The sequence below is a fragment of the Platalea leucorodia genome (assembly GCF_965183815.1).
Source record: "Platalea leucorodia genome assembly, chromosome: 5".
Lineage (NCBI taxonomy): Eukaryota > Metazoa > Chordata > Aves > Pelecaniformes > Threskiornithidae > Platalea > Platalea leucorodia.
This window is the reverse complement of record NC_138827.1, coordinates 58,474,929-58,488,568: the sequence shown is the minus strand read 5'-3', so window position 1 is coordinate 58,488,568 and position 13,640 is coordinate 58,474,929. Positions and strand designations below refer to the sequence as shown.

Below are 13,640 nucleotides of genomic sequence, written 5' to 3'. Positions count from 1 at the left end.
CAGTAGGAGGGAAGCCAAGTCACTCTGAAAGGCAGCAGGAAGAAATTTTATCACTACATTTAAACATGTACGTGTTAAATTCCCACCCAGCCCTTCCAACACAAAACAGCAGCAAGTAAAGCATCTCTGGCTCACACGTGTCCTTCCCAGAGCAGGATTTATAGCATGTGTTATAAAAACAGTGGATTTCCTTGGAGAGACAGAGATGGTAAAAAAAACAATGTCTGCAGGAGGAAAGGAAAGGGGAATTCATCTGTGCTGAGGATGTGTACTTTAAGTCCACGTCCCCACAGCTCTGGGATGCGGCTGCAGGGCCCCAGCCTGTGTCGGGAGGGTTTGCCAGCCAGGCATGCTTCTGTCCCACAAAATCCCATTTGCAGCCCAGCTCAGGCCTGCCTCCTGCAAAGTAGTCCCCGACATCCCTGGGCTGCACACTTCTGCCAGCAATGCAACCCCAGGTGCCCATCTGTCCCTGAGGGGCTCCCTGGCTCTTCATGCACCTCCCCAGACTCCTGTTGGGTTTCTCTGGCTCACGGCAGGGTGCTAGCCCCTTCCCAACCATCCATGTGCCTGATGGAGTTCATACCTCCATTTGGGGAGCCTCTTGAGCTCAGGGATTTTGAAGGACTAAAACCCACTTGGTCACTGGCCCGGGAAGGGAATGCTGCCAAACGTGGGGCAGCACTGGGGGTGTTAGCAGAGAGATGGGGGCACGTCACTGGGACAGGACAGGACGGGAGGACCTCTGCCACCTCCTTGACCTCATGGACTACTGTCCCACGGCAGCACTTGTGGGAGGGTGACACCCCCCGCCCCAACACTGCACCCATGCTGGAGGCACCATGGCAGGGTTCACGGTGGGGACGCCTGACTCACCCCATCACCTGATACCAGAGGTGAAACCTATCCTCATCCCAACCCTGACGGTGTTTTTATAAGGGCTGGCAGACTCTTGTGCACGTGACAGGATGTGCCACATGTCTGTTCTCCTGTAGCCCCATGGTTACAGCACCCGTAAAGCATAACAAAATGTTTTATGGGTGTCACCCCTGCCTGCCGCACCCCTTCTTGCCCAGGCAGGGCCCTGGTATTTAGCGGGTGCCCGCTACTCCAGGAGAGCTGTGCCGAGGATGGCAATTGGGGGTGCTGCTGGCGGTGGTGCTTTCAGAGGGTGCTGCCACCATCGCCTCTGCTGGGAGCTTTTCTGCAGGTTCAGTGAGCAAAAGCGGCTCCCTGAGGCAGCAGTGCCTGGTGGGGTCGCAGGGCAGCTGGGGAGCACAGGCACCCGTGGGCCAGGGTGCACTAACCCCATGGTTGGTGCTGCATTGAGAGATGGTAGCCCCAGCCCCTTGTGGTCTGTGAGGACATGAGCTGGGCATCCAGGCTTGGCCGGAGTTGGTTTATAATTTCCATTAACAACAGAAACCGCATGCTCAGGCTTTGGGGGTGCACAGCGGTGGAAACAATTGCTTTCAGGGTTGGCACTGTCACCCAAAGGGACAGGGCAGCTGTTGGGGTCTGTGGGGAGATGGCACTCCTGGGGAAGTGAGCGTGGTCTCTGTGCCCAGGGCAGAAGTGCGAGGCAGAGGAGCTGGGTCCTGGCTGTTAGCAGGGCGATGACATCCCTGTGACAGGAGGTGCTGCAAGGAGGGGGATACCTGTGGGGACAGATGCAGTGGCACATCCCCGTGGAGCCAGGGGCAACAGCACCACGGCATGCCCTGGGGCTGGGTCCAAGGGCGATGCCTATGGAGCTGAGTCCAGGCTCATGGCCCACGGCCACCCATACAAAGGCAGGTCCTTAGGGGGTACCACCACTGCTAGGCTGTTAAACACCATCAACGCCCACTCCATTGGGTGCAATGTCCATCTTTATCAACCACCTGCTTGTCCAGCACCGCCACAAGCTGCTGCTCTTGCTGCTGCTCGCCTGCTCCCCTCCAGATCCCCCTTCCCTGACAGGCTGCCGGCCGGCCCCAACAAAGCATCATCTACCTCTGTTGGGTCTGTGCACCAGCCTGCAAGGGAGTCCCTGGTGGAAAGGGAAACTCACAGCTTTTTGGTTTAAATAAAAGTGCATTTAATGCCCATGGTGGCTGCTGGGGCTGGCAAAGGACTTCTGAGCAACGCCACCCGCGCGGCCGTGACATGGACATCAGGTACACGCAGGCAGGAGGTTCCCGCCATCCCCCGACAGAAGGGTGGTGCCCCAATTACTGGCCAGGTAACAGCCTTGTGAGGGCACCTTTGTGCCCCGCCGCCCGCCGCCGACACGGGCCCGCGCGGGCGGGGGCGGAGCGGGGGCGGGGCTGTCGGCCCGGCTCCGCGGCCCCATTGGCTGCCGCGCGTGAGGCGATGTCGGCTCAGGGCGGTGCGGCCCCGGCCCCGGCCCCGGGCCGGCGGCGATACGGGCGGGAACGGCGATGGCGGCGGACGGCGGGTGGGTGCCGGCGCGGCGCGGCTGAGGGGAGCCGGCGACGTGGAGCGGGGGTGGCGGCCACGGCGGCCACGGCTAACGGTGCCTGTCTCCGGCAGGGCGGTGCGGCGGCGCGGCGGCCCGCGGCGTTCGGCGGCGGCCACAGCGCTGCCCGCCTGGCGGCTGCGCTGCGAGGGCGGCCGGCAGCGCTGGCGCTACCTGGGCGATGGCGATGGCGATGACCGCGAGGCGGGCGGCGAGCGGCGGGCGCAGACGGCGCTGGAGGAGCACAGCCTCGGCCTGGACACGGTGCGGGGCGGGGGGCCGGGGCGCGGGCCGGGCGGCAGAGCCCGAGCCGAGGGGCACCCCCGGCTGAGGCGCTGTGTCCCCGCAGGGCGAGGCGCTGCGGCCCTTGCCGGCGGCCGGCACGGCCCGGGAGGCTGCCCGCAAGGGCATGCGGTTCTACGCCGCCCTGCAGGCCGAGGACGGGCACTGGGCGGGCGACTATGGCGGGCCGCTCTTCCTCCTGCCAGGTAGGCCTCGCGGGACACCTTCACTGAGAAGACTGAATGTGTTGCATTTGGCTTCGTATAAGAGCCAGCCTGTCTGATCCTCCAGGTCTCCTCATCACGTGCCACACTGTCAAGATCCAGCTGCCAGAGGGGTTTCGGAAAGAGATGGTGCGCTACCTGCGCTCTGTGCAGCTCCCAGATGGAGGCTGGGGCTTGTGAGTAGCAAAGATGCTTCTTTTAGTGATGGCACCTCCAAGGTCCAGCACTTGTAGCTGCTGTCAAATCTGCCCAGGCTTGGGGAGTGGGACTCAGCAACTGTGATACCTCTGGGTGGTTGGACTTGCTTGTGTAGCACACCAGGTACACTTTTTGCCACAGAGATGGCTGGAGCATGAAGTCTGGTTGCATCTCCTCTGTGGCGCTATATCCCAAAGCATCATGTGTGCCAGGGTAGTGCAGAGCAATGTTTCTCCCTGGGTTAGGTGGGTTCCACAATCAGCCCTGGCATTCCACTTCACCCCAACAAAGACAGCCCTGCACAGTGGGTTGTGTCTGGCTAATGTTAATAGCTGGCTAATAGCTATGCTGTCTCTGTGTATGTGTGTGACAGGCACGTGGAAGACAAATCAACAGTGTTTGGCACAGCACTCAACTACATAGCCCTGAGGATCCTGGGGCTCGGACCAGATGACCCTGACATTGTGCGGGCCCGTGTCAACCTGCACAGCAAAGGTCAGCTCCGTTGTGCCCCGCACAGCAGCTGTGGGGCTGGTATGCTGGTGAGAGAGGTCTGGCTGGACCTGAGGGCTGCATGGAACATGAGGAGCTGCCAGGTAGTGGAGGAACTGTTGCTCTTACTTGCCCTCAATGGCACCTGTATTTTCAATTAATGATGGGAAATTGTGTTACATTTTTGTACCATTGCCTGCTTGCTGTTTTTCCGGACATGTGTCCCAGCCTGAGTGGCATGCTCCCAAACATGGGAGAAGTAGACCCTGTGATGGGGAAGAAAACAGGGAGCTGGCATGGTTGTGTTAACCCTGAAAGCTGATATCGCTCTCTGCAGGAGGTGCTGTGGGAATTCCTTCCTGGGGGAAGTTTTGGCTGGCTGTCTTGAACGTTTACAGCTGGGAGGGAATGAACACGCTTCTCCCAGAGATGTGGTATGTGCCACCCTCGATGTGGAGGTAGGGGGTATTGTCAGTCCTGCCACCAGCCTCGACCCAGAGCTCTCCCAGGCACTGGTGTTTGCTGGGATAACTCCAGCTATGGCCTGGAACTGGGTGTGCTCAGGCTGCTTGTCAGCTGGGAGACCAGCAGCAAGGCCAGCCAGTGGGTAGACAGCACAGAACACTGCACTGAAGGGAGATGCCAGGGCTCAGCCCTGTTAGCTTTACCCACAGGGTCCCTGATATGTCTGTGTGCTCCCTGCCTGCCAGCAGTATCTTCTGCTCTTGCGGCCAGCCAGAACTAGGCCCTAGCAGGAGAAGACAGCCACATGTAAGCCTGCCAACTCTAACCCTCACTTGTACCCTCTCCGATTACTCGGGGGCCACTGGGTGTCAGAGAGGGAAAGCGTATGACATTTTTCCTGGGGGAAATCAGGGGCTGCACAGTAGCAAGTGCTGATGGTGCTTTGTCATCAAATGCACTTAACCATCAGTCTGTGCCTCTGCCTTCAAAGTTACATGGGGAAGAGAGGGGCCCCTGAATTGACTTCTCCCCTCCCTCCTCTCTGAGCTCGGGATCCTGCCTGCCCTGTGTCAGCTGGGCCAGGAGCAGTGTCTGCTGGCCCTGGTGGGGAGGGAGCATCCCTGTTGGGGAGGATCTGAGCAGGGCCAGGCTGTGTGGTATTCCCTTGTTTTCTCTTGCAGCTCTACCAGCAGCAGCAGGCCTGGTACAGAGGATAGGGAAAGGCATGCCCTGCTCTGGGCATCTCCCGGTCAGCACATTGTCTCTCCATGCTGCCCTTGGCCCTCCTTGTTCCTCACAGTAGCACCTTCTCTGTTGCAAACAGGCTGCTTCCTACGTGGTTCCCAGCCCACCCATCCCGGCTCTGGTGTCACTGCCGCCAGGTTTACCTCCCCATGAGCTACTGTTATGCCAGGCGTCTGTCAGCAGAAGAGGACGAGCTCATACGGAGCTTGCGGCAGGTAAGGAGCTGACCCTGGTGGGGCTCCTGGACAAGGATACATGGCTCCCTGACCACCTGCTGTGCCAGCCATGTCCTTGTGGGCCAGCCTCTGGCTTGCAAAGTGACACATCTCACACCCGCACAGTCTCTCTGTCCAGGCAGTGGAGCCAGCTTCCAGCAGTAAGCTGCCTCTGGGTGCTTGCTCCCAGCTTGCCAGGCTGATGCCCTTTGTTGTCTTGTGCCAGGAGCTGTACGTGCAAGACTACACCAGCATAGACTGGCCAGCCCAGAGGAACAATGTGGCTGCCTGTGATGTGTACACACCGCACAGCTGGCTGCTGGGGGTCGCCTATGGTGAGTGTGGTGTTGGCTGGGGCAGGAGGGCCCTTGCCATGTGAGCTGGTGGTGGTGGAACTGAAGCTGCCTTGTACCATGGGGGCTCTTCAGGGTCTATGGCCGGCTACCGGTGTACACCCTGGAGCTGGGATAGAGACATGTGATCCTTGGGCTTCTCCCTCCATGAGGGCCTTGTGCCCAGGTCCTCAGGCCACTCTGGGGCAGAGCAGTTCCCATGCTTTCCTCAACACGTTGTCATGTGAGCAGTGGTGCAGCCTGCCACAGCAAGTGAATCTGGCCGCATGGGGTGGGCATGTCCATTTCTTCTCCTGTAGCCATCATGAATGTGTACGAAGCTCACCACAGCACCCACCTGCGGCAGCGAGCCATCACAGAGCTGTACGACCACATCAAAGCTGATGACAGATTCACCAAGTGCATCAGCATTGGGCCGGTAGGACACTTACTGTCGATCCTTTAAAAATCTTGCCGTTTGCTCTTTAGGGACCAGCTTGTGGCCCACCCCGCCCTTTGCAATTGTGGTGTGTAACCATAATCACCAGATCTTGCTCAGGCACAACTCCTGCTGCTCAAGAGCTTAATGCTAACAGGGTACAGAAGATGCAGAAGGTGTGGGGACAGCTGTGGCCCTGGTGAGGGGTACCTCTCCTTGTGGTCCAGGGAAATGATCTGAGGGGAAGCTGTGGAGTAATCTCATGGCACCTGCCCCACTAACTCAACTATGCTGAGTGATGCTACAGATGGAGCGGTCAGGATTAAGCCCAGGACCAGCTCTAGATGGCTTTGTCCTGGATAGGAGGAATATATGTCTCTGGGGCTGGGAGAAACTGTATCAAGTGACAGTGCTGCTCTTGGCAGATTTCCAAGACTATCAACATGCTGGTTCGCTGGTTCGTGGATGGGAAGAACTCCCCAGCTTTTCAGGAGCACGTTTCCAGGATCCCTGACTATCTCTGGTAAGGGCCAAGCGTGGCCCACCTGGCACAGTGTAGGGCTCTGAATCCTGTGGCGTGAGCACGCTGTGGCTCCCAGTCTGCTTCCTGGCACTCTTGCTGTGCCTGTGCTGCAGCATTGTGCTCTCTCCTCCTACAGGCTGGGCCTCGATGGCATGAAGATGCAGGTGAAGTGCTGTAGGAGTTCAGCTGTGACTGAGAGGGATCCCGGTGTGCTGGGGCAGCCCATGGAATAATGGGATAGCTTGTTCACCCTGGGCCTGAGCTCCTGGCATCTCGTCTTTGGTGCCTGATGGCCTTGTCTGTCTCATTGTCACTTCTCCTGGCTGTGCCAGGAGTGAGTAGTGTCCGTCCTTCTAGTTTGCGTCTCTGTGGCTGTGAGCTGAGGGGGCAGCTCTAGGCCTCCATCCCCTGCATCCTTATGGGTTTTGGGAGGAGGGAAGGAGAAAGACAGGCGCCTGATACTGCATGTGGACTGAGCTGTGCTTCTCTCGTAGTTGTTGTGTCCCTCTGCTTCTTATCGCTAGCCAGCTCTCCTGTCTTGGCTGTGCACAGAGCGGGCTGAAGTAGCTGTCTCATTTCCTATCCCCTTGCTGTCCCTGAGCTGCTGCATCTGTCCCCTCTATGCCAGCACATCAGCTGTGATGCTGGGTGACATAAAACCGAGATGCGGGGTGGAGAGAGCTAGTGGGGGTAATGCAGGAGGGATATGCTGTCCCATAGACCCCACAGGTAGGTCAGGCTGCTGCCAGCACCTGCCCCTCACTATCTACTTTCTCTCTTCCAGGGCACAAATGGATCCCAGCTCTGGGATACTGCCTTTGCCATCCAAGCCTTCTTGGAGGTAATGCACCCTTCGGTGCTACATGCTGCCTTGGGAAAATGGTCTCTCCTGGTGCATCCCCAAATACCAGCAGCTCCGACTAGCAGAAGCTGTGCCAATTCTGGCATTGCATCATATGACTGAGCCAGGCAAACATACGTCTTCTCAGAGCCCATCTCAGCCATGGTAGGCAGGGTACCCATCTTTGCCAGCTGCTTTTGAAGCAGGAGACCACAGTGCTGGCTGAGAGGGTCAGGTTAGACTTCCCAGTTGCTGCAGTCTTGTGGTAAAACCCTGGCCCTTCCTCCTTGCTCTGCTTGGCCCCAGAGCATTGCCATTTGGCAGGGACAGCAGGCAGGTCTCCTACTTTCCCGCATTGGGGCAGAGACAGCTATGGTAGGCATGCTGTTTGGAGGGTGATGTGATTGCTCTCGTAAGCCCCTAACCTGAATATGCAAATATCTCTCTCAGTGATGCTTGCAACAGTTGTTGGTTCAGTTCTCCCTGTAGAGGTTTATAATGGAAATGGTAAGCAAAGTATGAATGCAAACCTACAGAAAGGGCTATATGAAGGGCTAGGCATTAATGGCACCTAGATCAGCAGGTCAGCAAGGTCGCAGCACATCCTCTTCTTCCTGAGGGGCACGCTTGGTGGCCACAGCTTGCTGACTGTGCACCTCTGCTTCTAGGCAGAAGCCCAGAAGATGCCTGAATTCACATCCTGCCTCCAAAATGCCTATGAGTTCCTCCGGTTCACCCAGGTGAGCAGAGCCAGTTGGCAGTGTCTCTCACATGCTGGCTATGCAGACTTGACTGCTTCTCAGAGCCCTGTTGGATGCATCTGTTGCCTTCTGAAGAGTTCTTCTGAAGGGCTGGACTAGCAAAGTCCTAGGGACAGCCTCCTGTTTTCCGCTCCCTGTTGCTGGGAGCCATCTTTGCAGCTTGGCGAGGAGCCTGGCCAGGCCCAGAGATGTTTTGGTTGGCTGCCTGGGCTAAGAGAGACTGTAAAACTGAGAGCTTAGGCGTCTTTGCCCTTTGTCCTGTCTGGTGCCCACATGTGTGAGGCACCCATCTGGGAAACCCAGACTCCTTGGCTAGTGACTGCATGAGCTCAGCTCCTGCTGGCCAGGCCAGTGGTTCAAGGTGGGGGTCACCAGCAGCTTGGTGCAGATGCAGTCTTAGGTCTTGTTCATGGTGCTGCCAATGGGAGCATTGGAAGCAGATGGTTCCCTGGCAGGAAAGCACCCAAAGAGGGGACTTTAGCAATACTTGCTGAAACCAGGCCAAAATATGATTTCTCTTTAGCACTCTCTGCTCCAGATCTGAGCTCCTTCCCTGTCTGCCTTCCTCAGTAAAGGACAGACGGTTGCCAGTCCCACACGGTTCTGCATCTGCAATGGTTTCAGCCCATGGTCCTGCAGCCACGCACCTCCAGCCTGCTCTCACTTGTTTCTTGTCTTCTGCAGATCCCAGAGAACCCACCCAACTACCAGAAATATTATCGCCATATGAACAAGGTATGACGGCTGGAGGTGGTCTCTGAAGAATGCGCAAACGGGGCAGGGATTTGGGCAGAGGGGATGGGAATGAGGGGCAGCACCTCCCCCCTTACAAGAACAGAACAGGTCAGGGGAAGGTGCTGAGCTCTCCTGACCCCTTTCTAGGGTGGCTTCCCATTCAGCACCCGAGACTGTGGCTGGATTGTGGCAGACTGCACAGCAGAGGGACTGAAGTCAGTTATGCTGCTGCAGGAGAAGTGCCCCTTCATAGCCAAGCTCGTCCCCCCTGAGCGCCTCTTTGATGCCGTGAATGTGGTAAGTAAGTGCTGCAAAAATTAGGGCCAAGGGAAATGCAGGCAGCTAAACCGAGCTAAAATAACAGAAGACAAGGCCTCATGAGTTGTTAGATCTGGTATTACTAAGCTAGTACAAGGCCTGTGGCCTGGTATGGCATCACCATATTTACTGTGATACGGAGCTGTGACGTGATGTAATGTGATGGTCCAGATTGGGCCTGCCTGTCAGTGTGGTTTGGGACCTGGGTTGTCTGCCAGCCCCATGGACTTGTGGGTCTGACTTTGTCCTCACACCCAGCTTGGGGCTAGACTGGGGTGGTACTGCCTGTGAGCCAGTCCCAACCCCTCTCCCTGCTTGTCTGGCCAGTTGCTGAGCATGAGGAACTCGGACGGAGGCTTTGCCACATATGAGACCAAGCGAGGAGGCCACTTACTGGAGCTGCTGAACCCCTCGGAGGTGTTTGGTAAGGGCAGCTGTGTGGGGCTGGTAATCCTGTCTGATGTGAAGAGACACAGTGGACTGGCCTCGCTGTGCCCCGTGGGTGCCTGGCTTTGCCCCAGGTCTCTCTGGGGGATAAGTATACAAGGGAGAGGTTGGCAGTGTGTGGCTCAGAGGCTCCCCAGCGGAGGGGCTGTTGCACTGATATCCTTTTACCTACTGGCAGGCGACATCATGATTGACTACACCTATGTGGAGTGCACGTCGGCTGTCATGCAGGCACTGAGACACTTCCACGACAAGTTCCCTGAGCACAGAGCCCCAGAGATCAGGTGAGTCACTGAAATGAGAGTCGGGTGGGGGAGAAGACAGGCTGCAATGTCCCTTGTTGCCTGCCATGGCCTCTGTTGGCACAGCCCCTGCTGAGCCTTGTCAGAGGTCTTGCCTGGACCTCTGCATTGGCATGGAGCAGCCCCTGCAGAGGCCTTTGGTGTGTGCACAGCTGGGATGCTAGTGACTTCTCCAAAGCAGAGCCCCCTGCCAAGAGGCTGGGGGCCAGCCTCTCTCAAGGAGCAGGGCATAGGCTGTTTGGGATCAGGCTGGGGGAAACTGGTGGAGATCTGCCTGCCTCTGACTTAGCAGTTGCCTTGATCTTGCAGCCAGTTGTAGGCTGGGTCGCCTGTTTGCATGCTGGCATGAGGCAGAAAAGCACCCAACTGGCGCACGATCTGAGTCTGAGATCCTCAACAATGTGGCTGCCTTGTCTGCATGCTCTTGCCTCTTGAGCTCTCTAACAATGGGACCCATCAAAGCCTCAGAGGGACTGATGGATGCCCTTGATGAAGCAGCCACTGAGTTTGAGCTGCTTCTGAAGAAGGTGTCTTTTTCCTGACCAGAGAGACTCTGCAGAAGGGCCTGGACTTCTGTCGCAAGAAGCAGCGAGCTGATGGGTCATGGGAAGGGTAAGCAGTGTTCCCGGTGCCCAGTTTTCCCCTGGCTTCCCCAGTGTGAGAGGGACCATGATGGCAAACATTCCTGGCTGGCAGGATCTGTGGGAAGGGCAAGTAGGGGCTGATCCTCCTCTAGCTCCTGTGCTTTTCTCTCCTTTCCCATCAGCCCAGGCGGAGCAGGCACTTTGTGCATTGCACAAGACCCAGACAGCCCCTGGGGGCTAGGGTGGCTCCAGCTCCTCTGGTCCCAGAGTGTCTGCTGATGCCTGAGTGAGCCAGGAGCAGGTGCTGGTGGGACTGGGCATGGTTCCGCCATAGGGGAAGGCAGGCTGCAGCTCTATGCCTGGCTCTGCTCTTGCTGTGAACACGGCTGTGTTGCAGCCTGCCTCTACCTGGGGCCTTGCACCCCTGACAGTACCACTCTCCCCTTCCTTCTAGGAGCTGGGGAGTTTGTTTCACCTATGGCACCTGGTTTGGCCTGGAGGCGTTTGCCAGCATGCAGCACACATACCGTGACGGGTGAGAAGGGGCTGCCTGGTTCCCCTGCCCCTACCTACCTCTTGGGCTGGGGCAAGACTCCGTGGTGGGGCTGGGTGGATGCCCTGGCTGCGGATGGGCTCTCCTGCCCCAGGTACTGCTCCTCCCAGACCCTGTGCCTACGATATGACCAGGGCACTCGCTGCCTGAGCCTTGAACTATCAGGGCAGCCCTGGCCGTGGGCTGAGCAGAGCCCAGCTCTTGTTGGCAGCTGGGAAACATGGGTGTGCAAACACTCCCTGTCTGATTCTCTGCCCCATCCTTGCAGGGCTGCATGCCAAGAGGTGGCCCAGGCCTGCCAGTTCCTCCTCTCCAAGCAGATGGCAGATGGCGGGTGGGGAGAGGACTTTGAGTCATGCGAGCAGCGCATGTATGTGCAGAGTGCCATGTCGCAGATCCACAACACGTGTTGGGCCCTGCTGGGGCTCATGGCTGTCAGGTAGGAGCAGCCCTCACCTCTTCAGGCACCACCTGGCCCTGAGTGCTCAGTGAGATGGGAAATGCAGGCTGGGTTGTGTGGCAGGGCACCCAACCGTGTTTGTTTGTGACGTCATTGGTCATGAGCCTCCTGCAATGAGGGACTGGCCTGTGCAGTGCTCCACAGGCCAGCAAGGCTCGTAATGCCGGGCGAGGGGGAACCAGTGCAAAGCAAAGGTCTGTCTGACCCACAACGGCAGGCCTCCAGCCTGGGAAAAGGTTGCTGTATCCATAATGTCTGGTGTCCTAAGGTTGTGAGGGGCCTTCTCAAAGCACTCAGCATGCCTGGGAGAAGCTTGGGGCAGCCTGGAGGTGGTTGAGTTCCGTAAGCATGGCATGGCGGTTGAGTTCCGTAAGCATGGATGGCAGTTTGCAGACAGTTTGGATAAGAGTGCTCACATCTCCCTCATGCATTGCAGGTACCCTGACATCAATGTACTGGAAAGGGGCATCAAAGTGTTGATTGATAAGCAGCTGCCCAACGGGGACTGGCCTCAGGTACATCTTTCCTTTAGTCTTCCAGAGGGGTTCCCTGGTGTTGCAGATGTTCTGGGCATTGTGCAGCCATTGCAATGGTGTGCTTTCCCTTACCTGGAAGGGAAGCCACGTGTGGCTTTTGGTGGGGGACTTCAGGAAGGCAATGAGCTCAGCACCACATCCTGGACACACTGGTACCCTGTCACCCATACCATCTTGCTGTCTGTCTCTCTCTCAGGAGAATATTGCTGGAGTATTCAACAAGTCGTGTGCCATCAGTTACACTGCGTACCGCAATGTCTTCCCCATCTGGACACTAGGGCGTTTCTGCTGCCTGCATCCCAACAGCCCTCTTGCTGGGCAGCTGCAGTCCAGATCCTCAGCTGGGGTGGGGAGGACTGTGCAGGAGGCCTTGTCTGCCTGAACCTGGACCATTGCAGATGCCATAGCCTCTGACTTGTCTTAGATATCGGCTGGTGCATGGGGCCACGGGGGTGTTTCCTGCATAGGATATCTCAGTGCTGATCTTAACACATGGACCACTGCCTCTGCCAGGGAGTAGTGCTGCCATGGTGCTGCAGAGTCTCTGCTTTCTGTTGAACCTCTTCTAAAAATCCACTTTTAAAGGTTTTTCCCAGGTATATCCTCCCTCACAGGACGGGGAGTGAAGTGCCTTTTCAGACCAGTTTGGTGATCTGAGAAGAGAAAGCTGCCAAGCTGTGTTGTATTACACATCTAGACAGACTCTCTCTCATCCTGGGTAGAGCAAGGCTGCCTTTATCTTCTCCTCGTGCTGTCCAGGTTGGCTGTCTGTGACAAGTGTGTGGGATTTGGGGCCTCCCCTGTGCCCAGCATCATGATGGGGTGCACTGCACAACCCCTGCCAAGCTGGCCTCTGTGCTGTGGGTGCCAGTGACTGCCTTTGAAGTGTTGTCTGCTCTGGAGCCTGTGCTGGGAGGGGAAGGGCACCTGTCCTCCCCCAAACAGATGGGAAAGAGGAGTGCTTCGCTCAGTTTTCTTACCATTCTGTCCCCAGCTGGTGGCACCTGGCTTCGCAGAGCCTCACAGGTGAAGTCACCAGCATCATTCCCACTTTGAAAAGGGGGAAACTGAAGCAGAAAGCACTGAGGTGGTGAGCGTCAGGGCACAGCCTGGACCCCTGGGCTCCAGCCTTCCCCCAGCATAGCAGGTGCCCCTGTTCAGGCTATGGTGCAGTTGGGCATTCACATTTTGTTGTCAGAGTTGGAAGCCATGTTGACTGACAGGTTAATAAATTGCTAATGGTGTTGCAAGTGGAACTTAACTGTGTGTTGGTCTCCTTATGGTCTGCCCCAGCGGAGGGGAGCTTGCACAGCAGTGTCGTGTAACCTGGCTTGGGTCACCTGTCCCCAGTGGTATGGGCGCCATCTCCACCAACAAGCAAGCCATGCTTGGAGCCTGTGCCTGCTTCACTCTCTTCCAATGCCTTTGGCCCCAGAAAAATATAATCAAGGAAGCAGCTGACTAAAGCGGAATGATGACTTCCTCTGCCTGCTGCTTACCCTCATGCAAATAAGCCCACTGTGCAGTTGGCTGCACTCTCTTGGACTCGTTGCCCGCCAGGACCCCCGGTGCAGTTTGGCAAAGCTGTTCCCCAGCCAGCTGGCCAGCCAGTTGGCTGGCCTGTGCCAACTGCATGGGGTTATTCTATCATAGGGGCAAAATATTGACTCTGCCTGGGTCTAACTTCATGGAAGAACCATGGAATCATAGACTTCCCTGTACAAACCA

The 13,640-nt window shown here is 57.3% G+C and overlaps 1 protein-coding gene across 2 annotated transcripts; it reads left to right on the top strand.

Moving 5' to 3' along the window:
* The first annotated feature begins 2,390 nt into the window (after positions 1-2,390).
* On the top strand, positions 2,391-13,425 carry LSS (lanosterol synthase). 2 transcript variants are annotated; one of them, XM_082313550.1, is made up of 22 exons: positions 2,391-2,440; positions 2,536-2,725; positions 2,811-2,949; positions 3,035-3,143; positions 3,539-3,660; positions 3,995-4,091; positions 4,946-5,081; positions 5,308-5,416; positions 5,734-5,852; positions 6,278-6,375; positions 6,512-6,539; positions 7,160-7,216; positions 7,885-7,956; positions 8,662-8,712; positions 8,860-9,009; positions 9,358-9,454; positions 9,656-9,761; positions 10,326-10,391; positions 10,818-10,898; positions 11,185-11,355; positions 11,813-11,891; positions 12,109-13,425. In XM_082313550.1, exons 1-22 carry the CDS (start codon positions 2,424-2,426, stop codon positions 12,292-12,294), a joined length of 2,280 nt encoding a protein of 759 aa, XP_082169676.1. In that variant the 5' UTR covers positions 2,391-2,423; the 3' UTR covers positions 12,295-13,425. The 2 variants fall into 2 exon arrangements, with proteins under 2 accessions (XP_082169676.1, XP_082169677.1); XM_082313551.1 differs by lacking the exon at positions 11,185-11,355.
* Positions 13,426-13,640: the final 215 nt, after the last annotated feature.